The 14,947-nt window shown below is 38.8% G+C and overlaps 1 protein-coding gene and 1 pseudogene across 6 annotated transcripts in view; one reads left to right on the plus strand and one right to left on the minus strand.

Moving 5' to 3' along the window:
- Positions 1 to 395: 395 nt before the first annotated feature.
- Positions 396 to 14,947, minus strand: part of GHR (growth hormone receptor) — a 271,175-nt gene continuing 256,623 nt past the window's right edge. For 3 of the 6 annotated variants that reach the window (XM_034655621.1, XM_019802258.2, XM_011228065.3), the window contains 4 exons: positions 11,666 to 11,831; positions 8,178 to 8,268; positions 3,681 to 3,750; positions 397 to 3,366 (listed from right to left, as the gene is read on the minus strand). In XM_034655621.1, coding sequence (XP_034511512.1) covers positions 2,395 to 3,366; positions 3,681 to 3,750; positions 8,178 to 8,268; positions 11,666 to 11,831 — 1,299 coding nt within the window. In that variant the 3' untranslated portion in view covers positions 397 to 2,394. 6 annotated transcript variants of the gene reach the window in all.
- On the plus strand, positions 12,115 to 13,177 carry LOC100472769 (annotated as a pseudogene).

Consider the following 14,947-nt stretch of genomic DNA (forward strand, 5'->3'; position numbering starts at 1 on the left):
CGCGTCAAGCACCACCTTTTGCTCCACACGGCCCTCACTCCCCATGTCACGCAAGCGATGACGCATCCAAAACATGGCTCCGAGAGCCTCCGCCCATGGGGTGTTGCAGCCTGAGGAGAAGGCACCGTCCAGGCAAGCCAGAATAATATTTTTGAGCTGGGCTCCTGTTTCCTCAAAAAAAGAGAGGTAGGGAGCTGCCAGCACATAGCAAAAATCTCCACATCCCCTGCCAATGTGTTTAAGCCAATTGTGCTAAGCTCCCCTTCCAGTGAGAAGAACGGAAGAGTGTGCAGTCTGGCTGAGGGTGCTTTTCATGTGGGGGTTTGACAATAGAAGCATGCCATGACGAATCCAAGAAAATAAATTTATTAAACTTTGAAGGAAAAAAATCCACAGACATAAGGAAAGTTAAATATAAACTGCAGGACACAACTAGTCATACTAGTGAATAATGGCTTGTGTGGCCAGCAAAGTACCAAAATGACATTCTGAGACTGATTGAGGTATTTAGCTATTTTTGGCTATAGAAACTGTTGTCAGCCTATTGTGAAATAGTAAGATAGTTTTCCCAAGCACACGGTTTTAAGTTGAATTAGGTCTACACTGATGAAATTGTATATGAAACGAAATTATGTAGCTCTTAGAGAAAACCATAGCAGCAAGGTAGCAGAAAATCTATTAAACACCTATTACAAAGTAACATGTTGAACTTGGAACACCCAGTTCTAGCTTTTCACTGTCCTTCCTGCAAGAAAGAGGGAATTTAAAATTACCAACCATTAAGCCTGTTTCCTAAAAAGGTCTGAGCTAAATGGCAAATACTATTTAAGTTACAGCTAACTTTAAAGTTTCATTAAATGTAAAAAAAAAAAAATACTTAAAGTGAGAAGCATTCTTCAGTGAGATGAGATCCTTCTCCTTTGACAAACCTTTTGGGGAGCGATCCCAACGCTCCTAAGATTGATGCTGAGGTTACTAAGGGATTGAACAATAATTTATACAATACTTCAGGCCTCTTCCTTTCCTTCTGACTACCCGCTTTGAGGCCAAGCCACTCAGAGGGAAATAAAAAATGAGGAGACTTCTTCGTTTGCTACTTTAAATAAACCCGAGAAAGGGTTTGGTGAGGAAGAAAGTTTCCGCTCCGGGTTTAAGAAAATTTTGACTTCTCCGTGGGGATTTAAAATCTTGTTCCTTCTGTTTCTTATTACCAGGAAGAGTGGGTATATGTCTGGCTATTGGCTGTGAAACAAAAACCTATTTCTTGAACTTTTTATTCCATGATCTGGTTTAACTTCGCTTCGACCTGCTTCAACTTACAAAATGCTTTTTGTACTTTAGTCCCTTCTTCGGTAACCATGTCATAAGATCCAGTCGTGTCTGGAGAGATGCTACCACAGAGGTTGTGGGGCCCACCTCTCAGGACCTGCCCACATTAAAAACTCACTTCACGGGCAACAGGGGCACCCAGCAGCCTGCCCACAGGGCCCGGCTAGCCTTCCTCCTTCTCCTAGTGTGGAGCTCTCTGGCATAAACCAAAATTCGGTAAGAAAGAGTTTTTGTTTTTGTCTGTCAGTTTTGGTTCACAATAAGTTGTGCAACCATCTTAAAGTCTTCTCAATTAACAAATATTTTTAAAAAAATTTCAATAAGATGAGCCTGTTCCAGTAATGGAGGTAAGAACAATCATTTGAGAACTGTGTAAGGACTTTGGGGAGGTATAAAAAGGGCCTGGTAAAAAACTAACTTGTTTATTTGTTTTTCTTTAGGTGTACTGACCAAAAGCAGTAAACTAGCTTTAGACTAGCTGCTACATTCTTTAGATGGGTCAGCATGAACTACAGTACACAGTGTGTAGTGTGATACAAAATAGCCGTGCTTGAAGTGTAAACTATTAAAAATATCTTTATAAATTTTATGTCAAAATAAATGTTTTACATATCCAAACTATTTTTTGCCTTCTTACCTATAATTTTAGCTCCCAATGACTTTAAAAAAAAAATTAGCCTGTGCTCTGATTTGCATTCCATTTTCCTGAACTGCAAAGCCACCTGATTTTTCGCTTTTTCAAAAAGCATGATTTACTATACATTAAAAACAGCCATTCAATGCTTAGTATCACAAAATTAACACCCACATTAACAAGACAATCACTGCCACTAAACAGTCTTTGAGACGATTCTTTAAAATATTTACAATTCACAATAGGAATATCTATCTGATTAGGCCTTCTTCTTTTTTTTTAATATTATGTTTCAACATTTCAGGAAAAGGCATTTAGAATCCACTCCCCCAGCCCCCCAAAAAGGTTTAAACATTGTTTTGGTTTAAGCACTCATGCCCCAGCCAACTCTTTACCATTAAATATGTAGCTTGTGGGAAATCGAAGAAAGGCTACGGCAGGATTTTGTTCAGTTGGTCTGTGCTCACGTAGCCGCACGATGAGAGAAACTCTTTGTCAGGCAAGGGCAAGGCCGTGGCATTGAGCACGAGGCCCCGTGGAGACTGTACGATGTGGATGGAGGTATAGTCCGGGACAGGAATCTCGGAGCTTGGAGCCCGCTCTGCTGTCCCGGGCTGGCCAGCGACAGTGGTAAGGCTTTCTGTGGTGATGTAAATGTCTTCCTGGTTAAAGCTTGGCTCTCCGCGTGATTCAGCCTCGACGTGAGGCGCCACAGTGATGCACTTTTTGGCATCTGCCTCGCAGAAGTAGGCGTTGTCCATGATGAAGTTTGCCTGGCAGAGCGAGACCACTTCCGGAGGCATGTCACACGGGGCTATCCCTGCCTTATTCTTTTGGCCTGGGGAAAGGACCACACTCCCTGCTGGAGTAATGTCGCTTACCTGGGCATAAAAGTCGATGTTTGCCAGTGAACTCGGATTGCTTAGCTGAGGATGGGCAGCTTGATGAGTTGACTCAGTTCCACTAATCAGAAGTGGTCTTGGTTTGTTTTCCTTTGCCAGGATAACGCCGGGCTGCTGAGTATTAGGGGCAGTATCAGTAGAAGGTGAGTTACTTTGATTCTTCTGGTCAAGGCACAAAAGATCTATTTCCCCTTTTAACCTCTGTGGTTGAGCAACCTCTGATGTACCATCGCACACGTCACTGGCATTGAAATCAGTCTCCAGAATGTCAGGTTCATAACAGCTGGTACGTCCAGAGTCATCATCCTTTGCTCCAAGGATGTTGAGTGACTTCTCATGGTCGTTACTGAGAAGTCTGTCTGTGTCTGATCCTTCAGTCTTTTCATCTGGGTCATCAATATCCAGCTCAATGAATTCAACCCAAGAGTCATCGTTGTAGAATTCAGGTTTATAGTTGTCATGAATGGCTAAGATTGTGTTCACCTCTTCTAATTTTCCTTCCTAGGAAACAGAAAGAAAATGAGATCTACGAAAAGAAACTCACAATGATTAAAGGATTTGACAAATAACACCCAGAGACTAAAATTTTGGTTACAATAAGAACAATAGTAACAAAACCATATAATAAAAAACACATGAGTGTAGAACTCTTAAATATACAAGATATTCTCATAATTTTAAGATATATTATTTTGAAACTTTTTTTCCCCCAGAGGGGTTAAAAAATGGAACGGTATACACAGAGCTTGCAAAAGCTCTCAACACAGGTAGCATTTGATTAGTGTGATCTGTCACTTAGATAACTTATTAAGTACCTTTAGGAGATCTGAATCAATTCCTTTAATCTTTGGAACTGGAACCGGGGGAAGAATCAGCATCTTAATCCTTGAAAACAAATGAAATTTTGGTTTGACATAGCTGCAGAGTTATATAATTCTCTGATTTCAAAAGACAGGAATAAACTATTGGTGGCACTACTACTTATTCCAAATATCCTGGTGCTCCACAATAATGCAGAATATGAGAAAGAAAAATATTAAGTAGTAAACGATGAGGAAAAACTATAGAAGAAAAAAAAAGAACAGAAATCAACAAAAAAGGCCTCACATGAAGTCAATTTAAATAAAGCATGGTTTCCTAATTTTTTTTTCCCCTTATGTCTTTATCAAGAGCAAGCATTAGTATTTGGGAATGAGAAATTTGATTCCATCTGAAGCCAACTTCCATTTCATCTATAAGGATGGTAATTTTAATGTACATCTCATCAATAGTTTTCAGAGAAGAAGAAGAAAGAAGAGAAAAAGAAAGAAAAAAGAGCCAATTCACATGAAATCAAAATTATTTGCACCCTCAAAAAAGGATGGACTGAGATAAGTTTGCACCGTACAGCTCACATTAATTATAAAATTATCTAAGATGATCTCATAAACCAGGTGTCATTGCAGCGTTCATTACAGTTGGGAAAGACTAAATTTGAATTATCCATATGGTTCTACATATCCAATTCTATGATGCACTTAAATTTTCTGTTCTAAATATTTAAATTATTATTTTTTAAAGATTTTATTTATTTATTTGACAGAGAGAGAGAGCACAAGCAGGGGGAGCAGCAGGCAGAGGGAGAGGGAGAAGCAAACTCCCCACTGAGCAGGAAACCTTTAAATTATTTTTGACCATAATTCATTTCAATGTGTATTCTGCCTATCTTGCACTTTATCGTATCCCTAGCACTTAGAACAATTCTTGGCATGTAGAAGGTGTTCAATAAAAATAAATTTGAATACCTCATTTATCTAGTTCGTTAATAGTGTAACTGGAATTTATGTCTTAAAATTAACATTGCAGCTCTGGAAAAAAGCTCAGAGATTAGCTATTCCAGTCAACTCATTTATTGTTTAAAAAAACCCTACAAGTCAGAGATGCCACTGTTGGGCAGGGATGATAAACTGCTTTTGGGATATTGAAATATTAGCTGATATTCCACTTAATGGGAATGGACAGTCTAATCTATTCAATAGGGAACCCATTCTCTCAATATTTCCATCTGCCTTTTTACCTAACCAAGGAATAAGCCGAATTCTGTTTTTTTAAATTGCTGTAAGTAGCCTCCACTAGTTTTACTTAGTGGGGCAAGTGTTAAAACAAATTTTACTGATGAATAGGAGATATATGAAAACTATAAATAAATTATTAATAATAACTGCTACCATTTTTTTGGAATGCCTCTGATAAACCAGACACCATAAGATATATTTTGCACTAACCTGTGGGCTGGCAAATAGTGGCCTGAAGGCCAAATCTGGTCTGTTCTCTGTTTTTGTAAATGAAGTTTTATTGGAACACTGTCCTATTCATTAGTTTACACATTGTTATGACTGCTTTCATGCCACGGTGGCAAAGCTGAGTAGTTGTGACCTAGACTGCATGGCCCCAAAAGCCTAAAAATTTTACTCTCTGGCCCTTTATAACAGAAGTTTGTCAACCATACACTAAACATTTTATTTAATTCTTATAGCTACTAGGGAGGCAGGTAACACTACCCGTGGAAAGATTTAAAGATTTAAGGAATGTATTCAAATCATACATGAATTCCTGGCACAGCTGGGCTCAAATCCAAAGTACCTAACTCCAAAACCCTGGCCCTTTGCCTTCTGTCATCCTGCTGTGTTATCTGGCCCTGCGTCTCTCAATGAATATTTTAAATGTCAAAAACAGAAAAATGCAACACAATTGTAATGACAGGAAGCAAAGATTCCCAAATGTCTGATGTTGGACTTTGTTACGTGTGCCTCTCGCTTTCGCAGAGGATGATGCATTTAGGCACATGCTAGCTATCTGGGCACGATGGTGGGCTTCATGCCAGGGTGACGGGCCCCGCGGCCTTTAGGATGCAAGCGGGTCATGCAAATGAATGAAGCAGGCCTGTTGCAATGTCAGAGGGAGGGATGGGGAGAACACAGGCCCTTGCCTAATGGAACCGTTGGTCCTCTGCTTCAGCACACGTGGCTATGCAGGAATGTCAACTGAGTTTCACTAGATCTTTCAGTTGATAAAGATTCCCTGGAAATCTGGATTTTTGTGTGGAAATTCCCTGATGTGTAAACACTTTGTAGCAAATCCATATAACATAAAGTAACAACACATTAGGATCTGCAGGCCGAGTCTGGCTTTCGGGTGGCTGGTTTGGCACTTCTGTTTTAGGCCAATCCAGTTCTTTCTTTTCTGGTTAGTAAGAGCTCAAAGGCTGGGATGAGTTGTACGGTGGGAATGACTGAGAATAGAGTACGGATAACCTGGCATGAAACTTTGTGACTCTGCTGTCATTTTATTCAAATCCAAATTATATTATAAATCTCGCTATAGCTGATTCTTAATGTTCTGGAAAGGGAAAAGTGGCCTGGACTCAACACTTCAAACAACAGGAGGACCTGAAGCCTTTTGAGCCCTAACATTCTGGGGAAGGCCGACATAAGTACCATGTTCTTTGGAGTATCATTTTAATGATTAGAACTTCATGTTCTTTCCACACCTGCTGACAACTGTTTTCTCCTATTTTCTACTTTCATTGGAACATGGAAATTGAGACCAGGGTTTTTATGGGCAAATGAAAGAACAAAACTAATTCTTTTCTACAAAGAACTTAATTTAGTACAGGAAATTTGAGAGTACAATAAAGATTTTGAGCAATTTTACAATTTGGTAATTCTGACTAAGCGTCAAAATTAAGAGCTTCATTATCCGTAGGGAACACTCTTATACAAAGGTTAATATATTTTCATTAAAATCCTCTTTGTTGAGTGAATAATTTTTTTTTTGAAATATTGTCAGCTAATATAATTAAATAACATAACAAATTTACATGGCCTTCACAATGACTCAAAATTGACAGCTAATGTTAAGAGTGAATTACTTTATATACATAGTGGGTATATGTAGACACATATAAATTAGCCCATCAACTGTACAGATCAATACATTCAAATTAATCAACAGAATAATTTGGCTCCTTTGTGGTTGGCATTACTTAACTATATAAATTACTTAAGATTCTATAAATGTATTTACTATTTTTTTCCCAAACAACTGAAAACTGTATTGTCTTGCTTTGTAATACTTGTGCTTATAAAAGAAATGTTGCTAAAAAGCTAGATGCAAAATCAAATTCTGCAGAATGAATTTTGCTTTCCCATTGGTTTATATTATAGAAGTGAAGATGCAACACTAATTAAAAAAGCTTTTGCAATGTATTCACATTGATCCTGTTTTCAATTTGCAGATGTCTCTTGGCTTCAGCTGGAGAAAATGTCTTCAATTTTAGGTAGGGCGATCCACCACCCTGGTTTGTCTGGAACTGAGGGGTTTTCCAGGACACGGGACTTTCACTGCCCAAACCAGGAAGTTCCAGGCAAACTGGGAGTGTTAGTCTCCCTTGTTCTAGGAGAAGGGGCAAAATGAACCCATGGGACTTAAAAAATATTCTAAATGTAAGAAAATTTGCAATCGGTACAGGTAACTTTTCCTATATTTTGTATTACAATATCCTGTAGTCTGTGTGGAATTTCTTTCAGGAAGAAAAATAGAGTGACAGCTCATACAGCTCAAGGGAAATTTCAGGGTCATAGAATCCAACATGTCTTATTACCCATGAGACCATGCAGCCCAGAGAGGTGAAGGGACTCAAACAACATTAAACAGCAGTGCAAGAATAATAACTAGAACCTGAGTCTTGGGACACCAAGAGAATACAATCTCTTCAAACTCAGAATTTTAGCTGTGTTTACAAATGTGGGTCATTTGTAATAATTTAAATAAAATTTAATAATTTCAATAAAACCCAGATTTACTTGAAAACGCCATCCTATGCATTCTAAAATGGGTTTATTAGATTGACTTACTAGGTGGCTTTCGTTTGGCACTTAAATTTGCTTGTCTGTTAGGACTGTGTCAAACTTAGCTAACGGTTCAGTGCCGCCTCACTGTCCTAGAATGAACTGGCCAGTTTGTTGAGGACTTTGGAGAGATCAAGAGGCAGCTCTGATGACAGTTTTGTTAAGGAGGTGCCGATCACAAGGTGTGAGGCCACCAGCCTCAGCCTCCGAATGTCCTATACAATGTCCCACATCGAACAGACACCCGGGAATTCTCTGTGCTGAACACAACAAAGTGGTAAATGTATAACTAAAGATAATATTTTACTGCATTAATTAAAATTTTCACTCATGATTTGCAAAAGAAAATATCAAATAACGAATGGAAACACATTTGGAAATCTAAGCACTGGCAAAAACATTTAAATACTTTTTCACACCTACCTTTGCTGTTTAGAAAATATGAATAAAAATAGTATCATCGTTAGCCCAAATATTCCAAAGATAATAATTAAGAACCATGGAAACTGGAAATCTGAAACACACAAGAATATTATCTCACTCATAGGAATAGTTGACGTTTACATTTCACCTTCCTTTTTCACTTAAAAAATATTTCTTAATTTGTATTCATCTAATAAAGTCAATGATTTCTCTTGATAACCACTAAAACAGAATGTAATGATGTAGGAGTATTTTCTGTTTCAAAAACACCTCTGTCCACTTCTTCAAATCTTTTCACATATGAAAAAAAAAATCAAAATGAAGAAAAAGCAAACAGTTTAAGCACAATCCATGTTTATATAAAAAGTTCACAACAACCGTTTTAAACACCTTATGTGTTCAGGGTGTATCATTAGTGGCTTGAGATCTAGAAAAAAATGCTGTTTGTTAGCATACTACTTTACCCAAATGATGTCCACTTGGTTCACCCTCCCTTTGTCTCTTCCCTTCCCTTCCCTTCCCTTCCCTTCCCTTCCCTTCCCTTCCCTTCCCTCCTTCCCTTCCCTTCCCTTCCCTCCCCTCCCCTCCACTCTTCTTTCCTTCCTTCCTTTCTCCCTTCTCCCTCCTATCATCTATCTATCTATCTATCTATCTATCTATCTATCTATCTATCTATCTACCTATCTGTCTATCTTTTGTATGGTAATATTTTTTTATCCTCCAGACTAAGGATCCATCAAAAAGATGGGGGCAGAGTTCCTATTTTTGAATCATGACTGAAACTTCTTAGATATGCAGACATATACTTGATGGCTTACAAAATATCCTTTGCCAGAAGAAGATCACTACTGGGGCTCCCATCTTCTACCTGGTAGCAGAATTGGGGGACTCTGTTCATAAAGCTTCAACCTCATTTCTTAAGACCAAGTGCCTACTGGCTGCCTGCAGTAGGTTCCCAGTGCTCTGCTCTCCACTTTTTAATCAAAATATAGTTGACATACAACGTTACCTTAGTTTCAAGCGTACAACATAGTGATTCAACAATTCTGTACATTATGCGGTGCTCACCATGTAACCGTAGGTACCCCTGCACCATACAGCGCTATCACAATAGTATTGACCACATTCCCTATGCTGTACTTTTCATCCCTATGACTTATCTATTTTATAACTGGGAGTCTGTACCTCTTAATCCCCTTCATCTATTGCACCCGTTCTCCCACATGTCTTCCCCTCCGGCAACCACCAGTTTGTTTTCTGTGTTTATGAGTCTGTTTCTATTTTGCTTTGTTGTTGTTGTTTGTTTGTTTGTTTTTTTAGATTACACATATAAGTGAAATCATAGGGTATTTGTCTTTCTCCATCCTACTTATTTCACTTAGCATAATACCCTCTAGATTCATTTATGTTGCTGTGAATAGTGAGATTTCATTTTCATTATGGCTAATATTCCATTGTATGTATATATACATATATATTATATATATCACATTTTCTTTATCCATTCACCTACTGATAGACATTTAGGCTGCTTCTATATCTTGGCTATTATAAATAATGATGCAATGAACATGGGGTTATATATATTTTTTCAAATTCGTGTTTTCATTGGGTAAATACCCAGTAGTGGAGTTACTGGATTGTATGATATTTCTATTTTTAACACTCCGTATTTTAATACTCTACTCTTAAGACTCCATACTGTTTTCCCGAGTGGCTGCTCCAGTTTACCTTCCCACCAACAGTGCAGGAGGGTTCCCTTTACTCCACCTCTTCATCAGGGTTATCTGCTTTACACGAAAAGACAGGTGGAATTTACTTTAATGTTGCTTTATTAAAGGTAGGATTTTATGTTGTAATATTCCTTTGTTATTTTTACTTTCTTATTCAGTTATTAAAATCCCCAAGGGGGATATTTATGGATATTATAAAGAATTAGTGGAGGAGAGAATGCCATTTTGTATCTTGTGATATCTGTAAGTTTATATCAATAACATATTCAGGGACAAGCAAAGCTAGAACTTTATTTTTATTTATTATTTTTAAAAAAGATTTATTTATTTATTTGACACAGAGAGAGAGAGCACAAGCAGGGGGAGAGGCACAGGGAGAGGGAGAAGCAGGCTCCCTGCTAGCCCGATTTTGGGCTCAATCCCAGGACCCTGGGATCATGACCTAAGCCAAAGGTAGATAGACACTTAACTGATTGAACCAACCAGGCGCCCTGAACTTTTTTTTTTTTTTTTTAAAAAACATGTAAGGAAGCACCAGTTAAAAGATCTATGCTTAATTGAATTAAATGGCATCACAATAAGCTTAAAGGGTGAGTGGCAAATGTTTAAAGGTTTTATTTATTTATTTGAGAGACAGAGCACAAGTGGAGGGAGGGGTAGAGGGAGAGGGAGAAGCAGACTCTGCTGAGCAGGGAGCCCAACTTGGGACTCGATCCCAGGACCCTGAGATTATGACCTGAGCTGAAGGCAGACGCTTAGCCCTCTGAGCTACCCAGGCACCCTGCAAATGTACTTTTAAATTAGAATTTCATTATATCAAATATTGTTTAAAAGAACAAGCCTGTTAACTAGAACTTGGAAAAAATGGTGCTACAGGCATTTTCATTTAAGTGCTCTCTAGTATCATGGGTTTTGCCTGTAGCGTCAGTGCAGAAATAGAAATTTAATTTCTCTACAGCTTGGGACTGTTTCATCAGCAAGCCTCAGCTCCTCATACATAGCCCTGTAAACCGTCTGTGCTTCATTGTAGAGGCACTGCAGCTAATACCCATGTGGGAGGGATAACTTTATATACTTACTCTTCATTGTTAAGCAGACTTCCGTATTTCTGTATCAAAAGTTCTAATTCTTTTACTCTAAATTCTTCGAACTTGAATTGTCTTTGTATTTTTCTTACATAGGGCCTTCAAATATTCCATGTCATTCTGGCACATAACTAGCATGCTACTTATAAAGGCTGTCTCCAGGTAAAGGCCATACCTAACCTTTCTAAAACCAATAAGCAGCTGCCATTGACTACCTATGCTGATACAATATTAGGCTTTCTCTTAGATGTCACATATCCATCCATCCATATGCATCTGGTATTTCTTCACTATGCATTTGAAAAGCATTTTTTTCTGACTATAAATGAGAAACAAACTCATTATAGAAATCTTTAGAAATATAGACATGTATAAAGAAAAGAATCATCTGAAATTCTGATATCCAGAGTTATCCCCCATCGATATCTTAGTGCCTCTTCCCCTCTGTAACTTACATCTACCTCCGGACAGCTCCTGAACTGAATCATCACAGACTAAGTTCTCCTTCCACTTTTGTAATGAATAATATTTGTTAAAAAGAGTGAGCTTGAGGTCTCTCGCCCTGACATTTGATGCTAATGGGTCATGATCTGAACACCACCTTGACAATGGAGGCAATGTATTACTCTATTGACAAAAGCCATGTTGGCTGCCATTTTAAATCTTTTACCTTCTTCACATGCAAATGGACTCATCTGAGGAAGTGCTACATAGAGCACTTCACTGAACTCGCCATATTTTTCAGAATTTCGTTGTCTGGATCTCACACGCACTTCATATTCCTTATCCAGTCTCAATGAGTAAACTGGAACTGATGTTGACAATACAGGGTCCATCTTTCAAGACAAAATACAAAGCTGATTGGTTAGTGAGACAACTCGATGCAATGAACTCTATGAAGGTGTTTCTACATTTGTATTCAAAATGAATTTCTGTTAAGTAGATAATATTTTAAAATGCATTTGGGAGGTGTTGGGTGTTGGTCACGGTCAGCTCCTGCACAGCCCCTACTTGCCGCCTCACCGGCCTGGGCGCTGCAATGGCATGATCTAGCGGAAAGATGGCTGCCGTTGGCTATTTTAGTTTTCTTTCTGTGGCAAGACGGTCATGGAACCTGGATATTTCAGGAAGTCCCATACCAAAATCGGCTACAGAAGAAAGAGCCTCACAGACCAGTAACAATGGAAGAAATTGAGAAAGTTATCAAAAAACTACCATCCCCCCCGAAACACCAGGCCCAGATGGTGTTACAGGTTGAAAATATCCTTCGTGAAGAGGAAAGCTCTTAAGTAACATGGTGGATTCAGAAGCTCCTGAAAAGAGGCCGCCCATCCTAACATCTTTAAAACAAGATCTACCACCTCCTATTGCAAATGTTGGTGAAACGAAGCATGATTCGTGTGGCTGCTGTGCAGCTTTCGACAATGCAGCGATCACATTTCCCACTCAGAAGGTGCTCTTTTCGGCAGCTGTATGGAATCAAAATCTGGGACACAGTGCTTCAGTTGAGGAGGGATGGCTTTCAAAACTTGTACTGCGGAATCGTTCCCCCACTGATGCAGAATGCACCTACACTGGCACCTAGATTTGGTCTGTACGAGGGCTTACCTCGTTTTCTCTGAAAGCGCATCCATCAGCACCGCTGAGTCAGCGACCCCTAGTGCGACCTCAGTACTTGCAGGGACAACAGAAGCAATTCTCATTCCATTGTAAAGAGTTCAGACATTGCTTCAAGACCACAAGCATCATGATAAATTTACAAACACCAGGCTTTCAAGGCACTCAGATGCTATGGAATGGGAGAGTATTATAGAGGTTTGGTACCTGTTCTTTTTTGTAATGGATTCAGCAATGTCTTTTCTTTGGCCTTCGAGGTCCCATTAAGGAGCATCTGCCTACCCCAATGACTCACAGCACTCATTTGACAATGATTTTATCTATAGAGGTCTGTCGGGTGCCATGTTGGGAATCTTGTTTTTCCCAGTTTATGCTGTAAAAACTCATCTGCAGTCTCAGATTGGTGGGGAATTTCAGTCATTTCCCAAGGTTTTCCAGAAAATCTGGCTAGAGCGGGACAGGAAGCTGATGAATCTTTCCAGTTGCTCACCTGAATTACCATCAGTCTCTCATCTCTTGGGGCATAATCAATGCAACTTAGGAGTTCTCGTTAAATATTATATGAAAGAAACCATCAGTAAAGCGCCACTTATTAGCTGAATAGATCTAAGAATGCAGTTTGGCCATGTTCTTAATTGGCCAAATACAAGTTGGTGTCATAAGTTCGGGGCACAGTGAATTATGGGCAAAGACCTTTTCTTGAAGTACCAACAAATTCAGAATAAAAGGCTCTAATAAGAAAAAAATAAAATGCACTGGAGGAGTTTGCTTCTTAAAGGAAGATCAAGGCAAATAACTTTGTAAAGAAGCATTCTGTTTCATGAATCACAGTCCTCAAAGTTATTTTGGTATATACCCAAAGATACAATAGACTTGTTTAAAGAAATGAAGCTATATCTTTGTACTAGGCCGTCAGATATTCTATATAATCAAAGCATAATAGAATTATTATGGAGAATGGTGGAACTATAAAGAAAATTACGGATATGTTGCTTACCCTTTGGGATATTATAGTCTTGTATGAAGGCATAAGAACAGAAAAAAACCCCCATATTTCCACACCAAAACAAATCATAGTCAAATATACACACACATGTACAGCTTGTTCTTTGGAAATTCTGGGTAGTCATTCATAAGATCACAGAGTTGGAAAGTGTTCTAGAAAAGCCATAATTGTCTAAATTATTCTATTAGAAGCAACTACATACCTATTCTGCTTATGCTAGAGGGCTTAAAGTTACCTCAAATGGTTTGCCATTCAAAATTTGCAAAAAAATGTCACTCGAGTCCTTGGTAATAAAAATCAAGGTCCCCCAACTCTTAAGGTCAGGAAATTCTTTTACCTTCCAGGGGAAGGGTAGTACGGCTATTAGACCTTTAAGACATAAGGCTATGAAAGAGGTAGGCCTAACTAACGATAGTGTTTTCCTTCAAGTCAAATACTCAAAGCAGGTATTCAATACGGGTTTTCCATATGCTTTCAGATAGAACACCTTGCTCCCATGTACAGAAAACTACCAACACTTACTTATATTTTCAACAGCACAGAGTTTTCACACTAAAAAGATTCTCATAATTTGTTTTATTAAGTCAGAGCTGGGCCTGTAGCTTCTAAAATAAATTTCCTTTCACCTCATAAGTTTCTACTCACAAGGTCCCTATTTTTTCCCATATGAACATGGGATGGTTAGTTTGTATCTTTTATTGAAGTGTCTTTAAAAAAAAAGATTTATTTATTTTAGAGCGAGAGAGAGAGTCCATGTGCATGAGCGAGCTCATGTGGGGAGGCAGGGAGGTGCAGAGGGAGAGAGAGAAACCCTAGCGGACTCTGTGCTGAGCATGGAGCCCGACATGGGATTTGATCTCACAACCCTGAGATCATGACCTGGGCCGAAACCAAGAGTCACTGCATAACTGACTGCACCACCCAAGCACCCCTGAAGCTTCTTAACATATGATGTATTTGCATGCCTATAATGCTTTTATAAAGGCAAGATTCTGAATTTTAAATTTATCCTACTGGTTTGCCGAAAATATTTTTTAAAACGTACGTGTCCAGTTTTGAAGCCCTAATTTCTCTGTTATTGTAACCAATATTATTTCATTACAGATTTCACTAAAAACAAAACCAAAAAGAGGCCCTCCGTGATTTGATCTCTGGCCCCCTCTTTATCTTCCCTCAACCCTCCAAAACACCCACACCAAACCCGATTTTATGTACATGGCTCCTACCACCTGCATTGAACCCTGCCACCTGCCTTTGAGGGTGGCCTATTCTCAGCCGATCCTCAGTGCAAGGATTGTTGATATTCTAAGATGTTGTTCTTGGCACTTT

The sequence above is a fragment of the Ailuropoda melanoleuca genome, chromosome 3, assembly GCF_002007445.2.
Source record: "Ailuropoda melanoleuca isolate Jingjing chromosome 3, ASM200744v2, whole genome shotgun sequence".
Classification (NCBI taxonomy): Eukaryota; Metazoa; Chordata; class Mammalia; order Carnivora; family Ursidae; genus Ailuropoda; species Ailuropoda melanoleuca.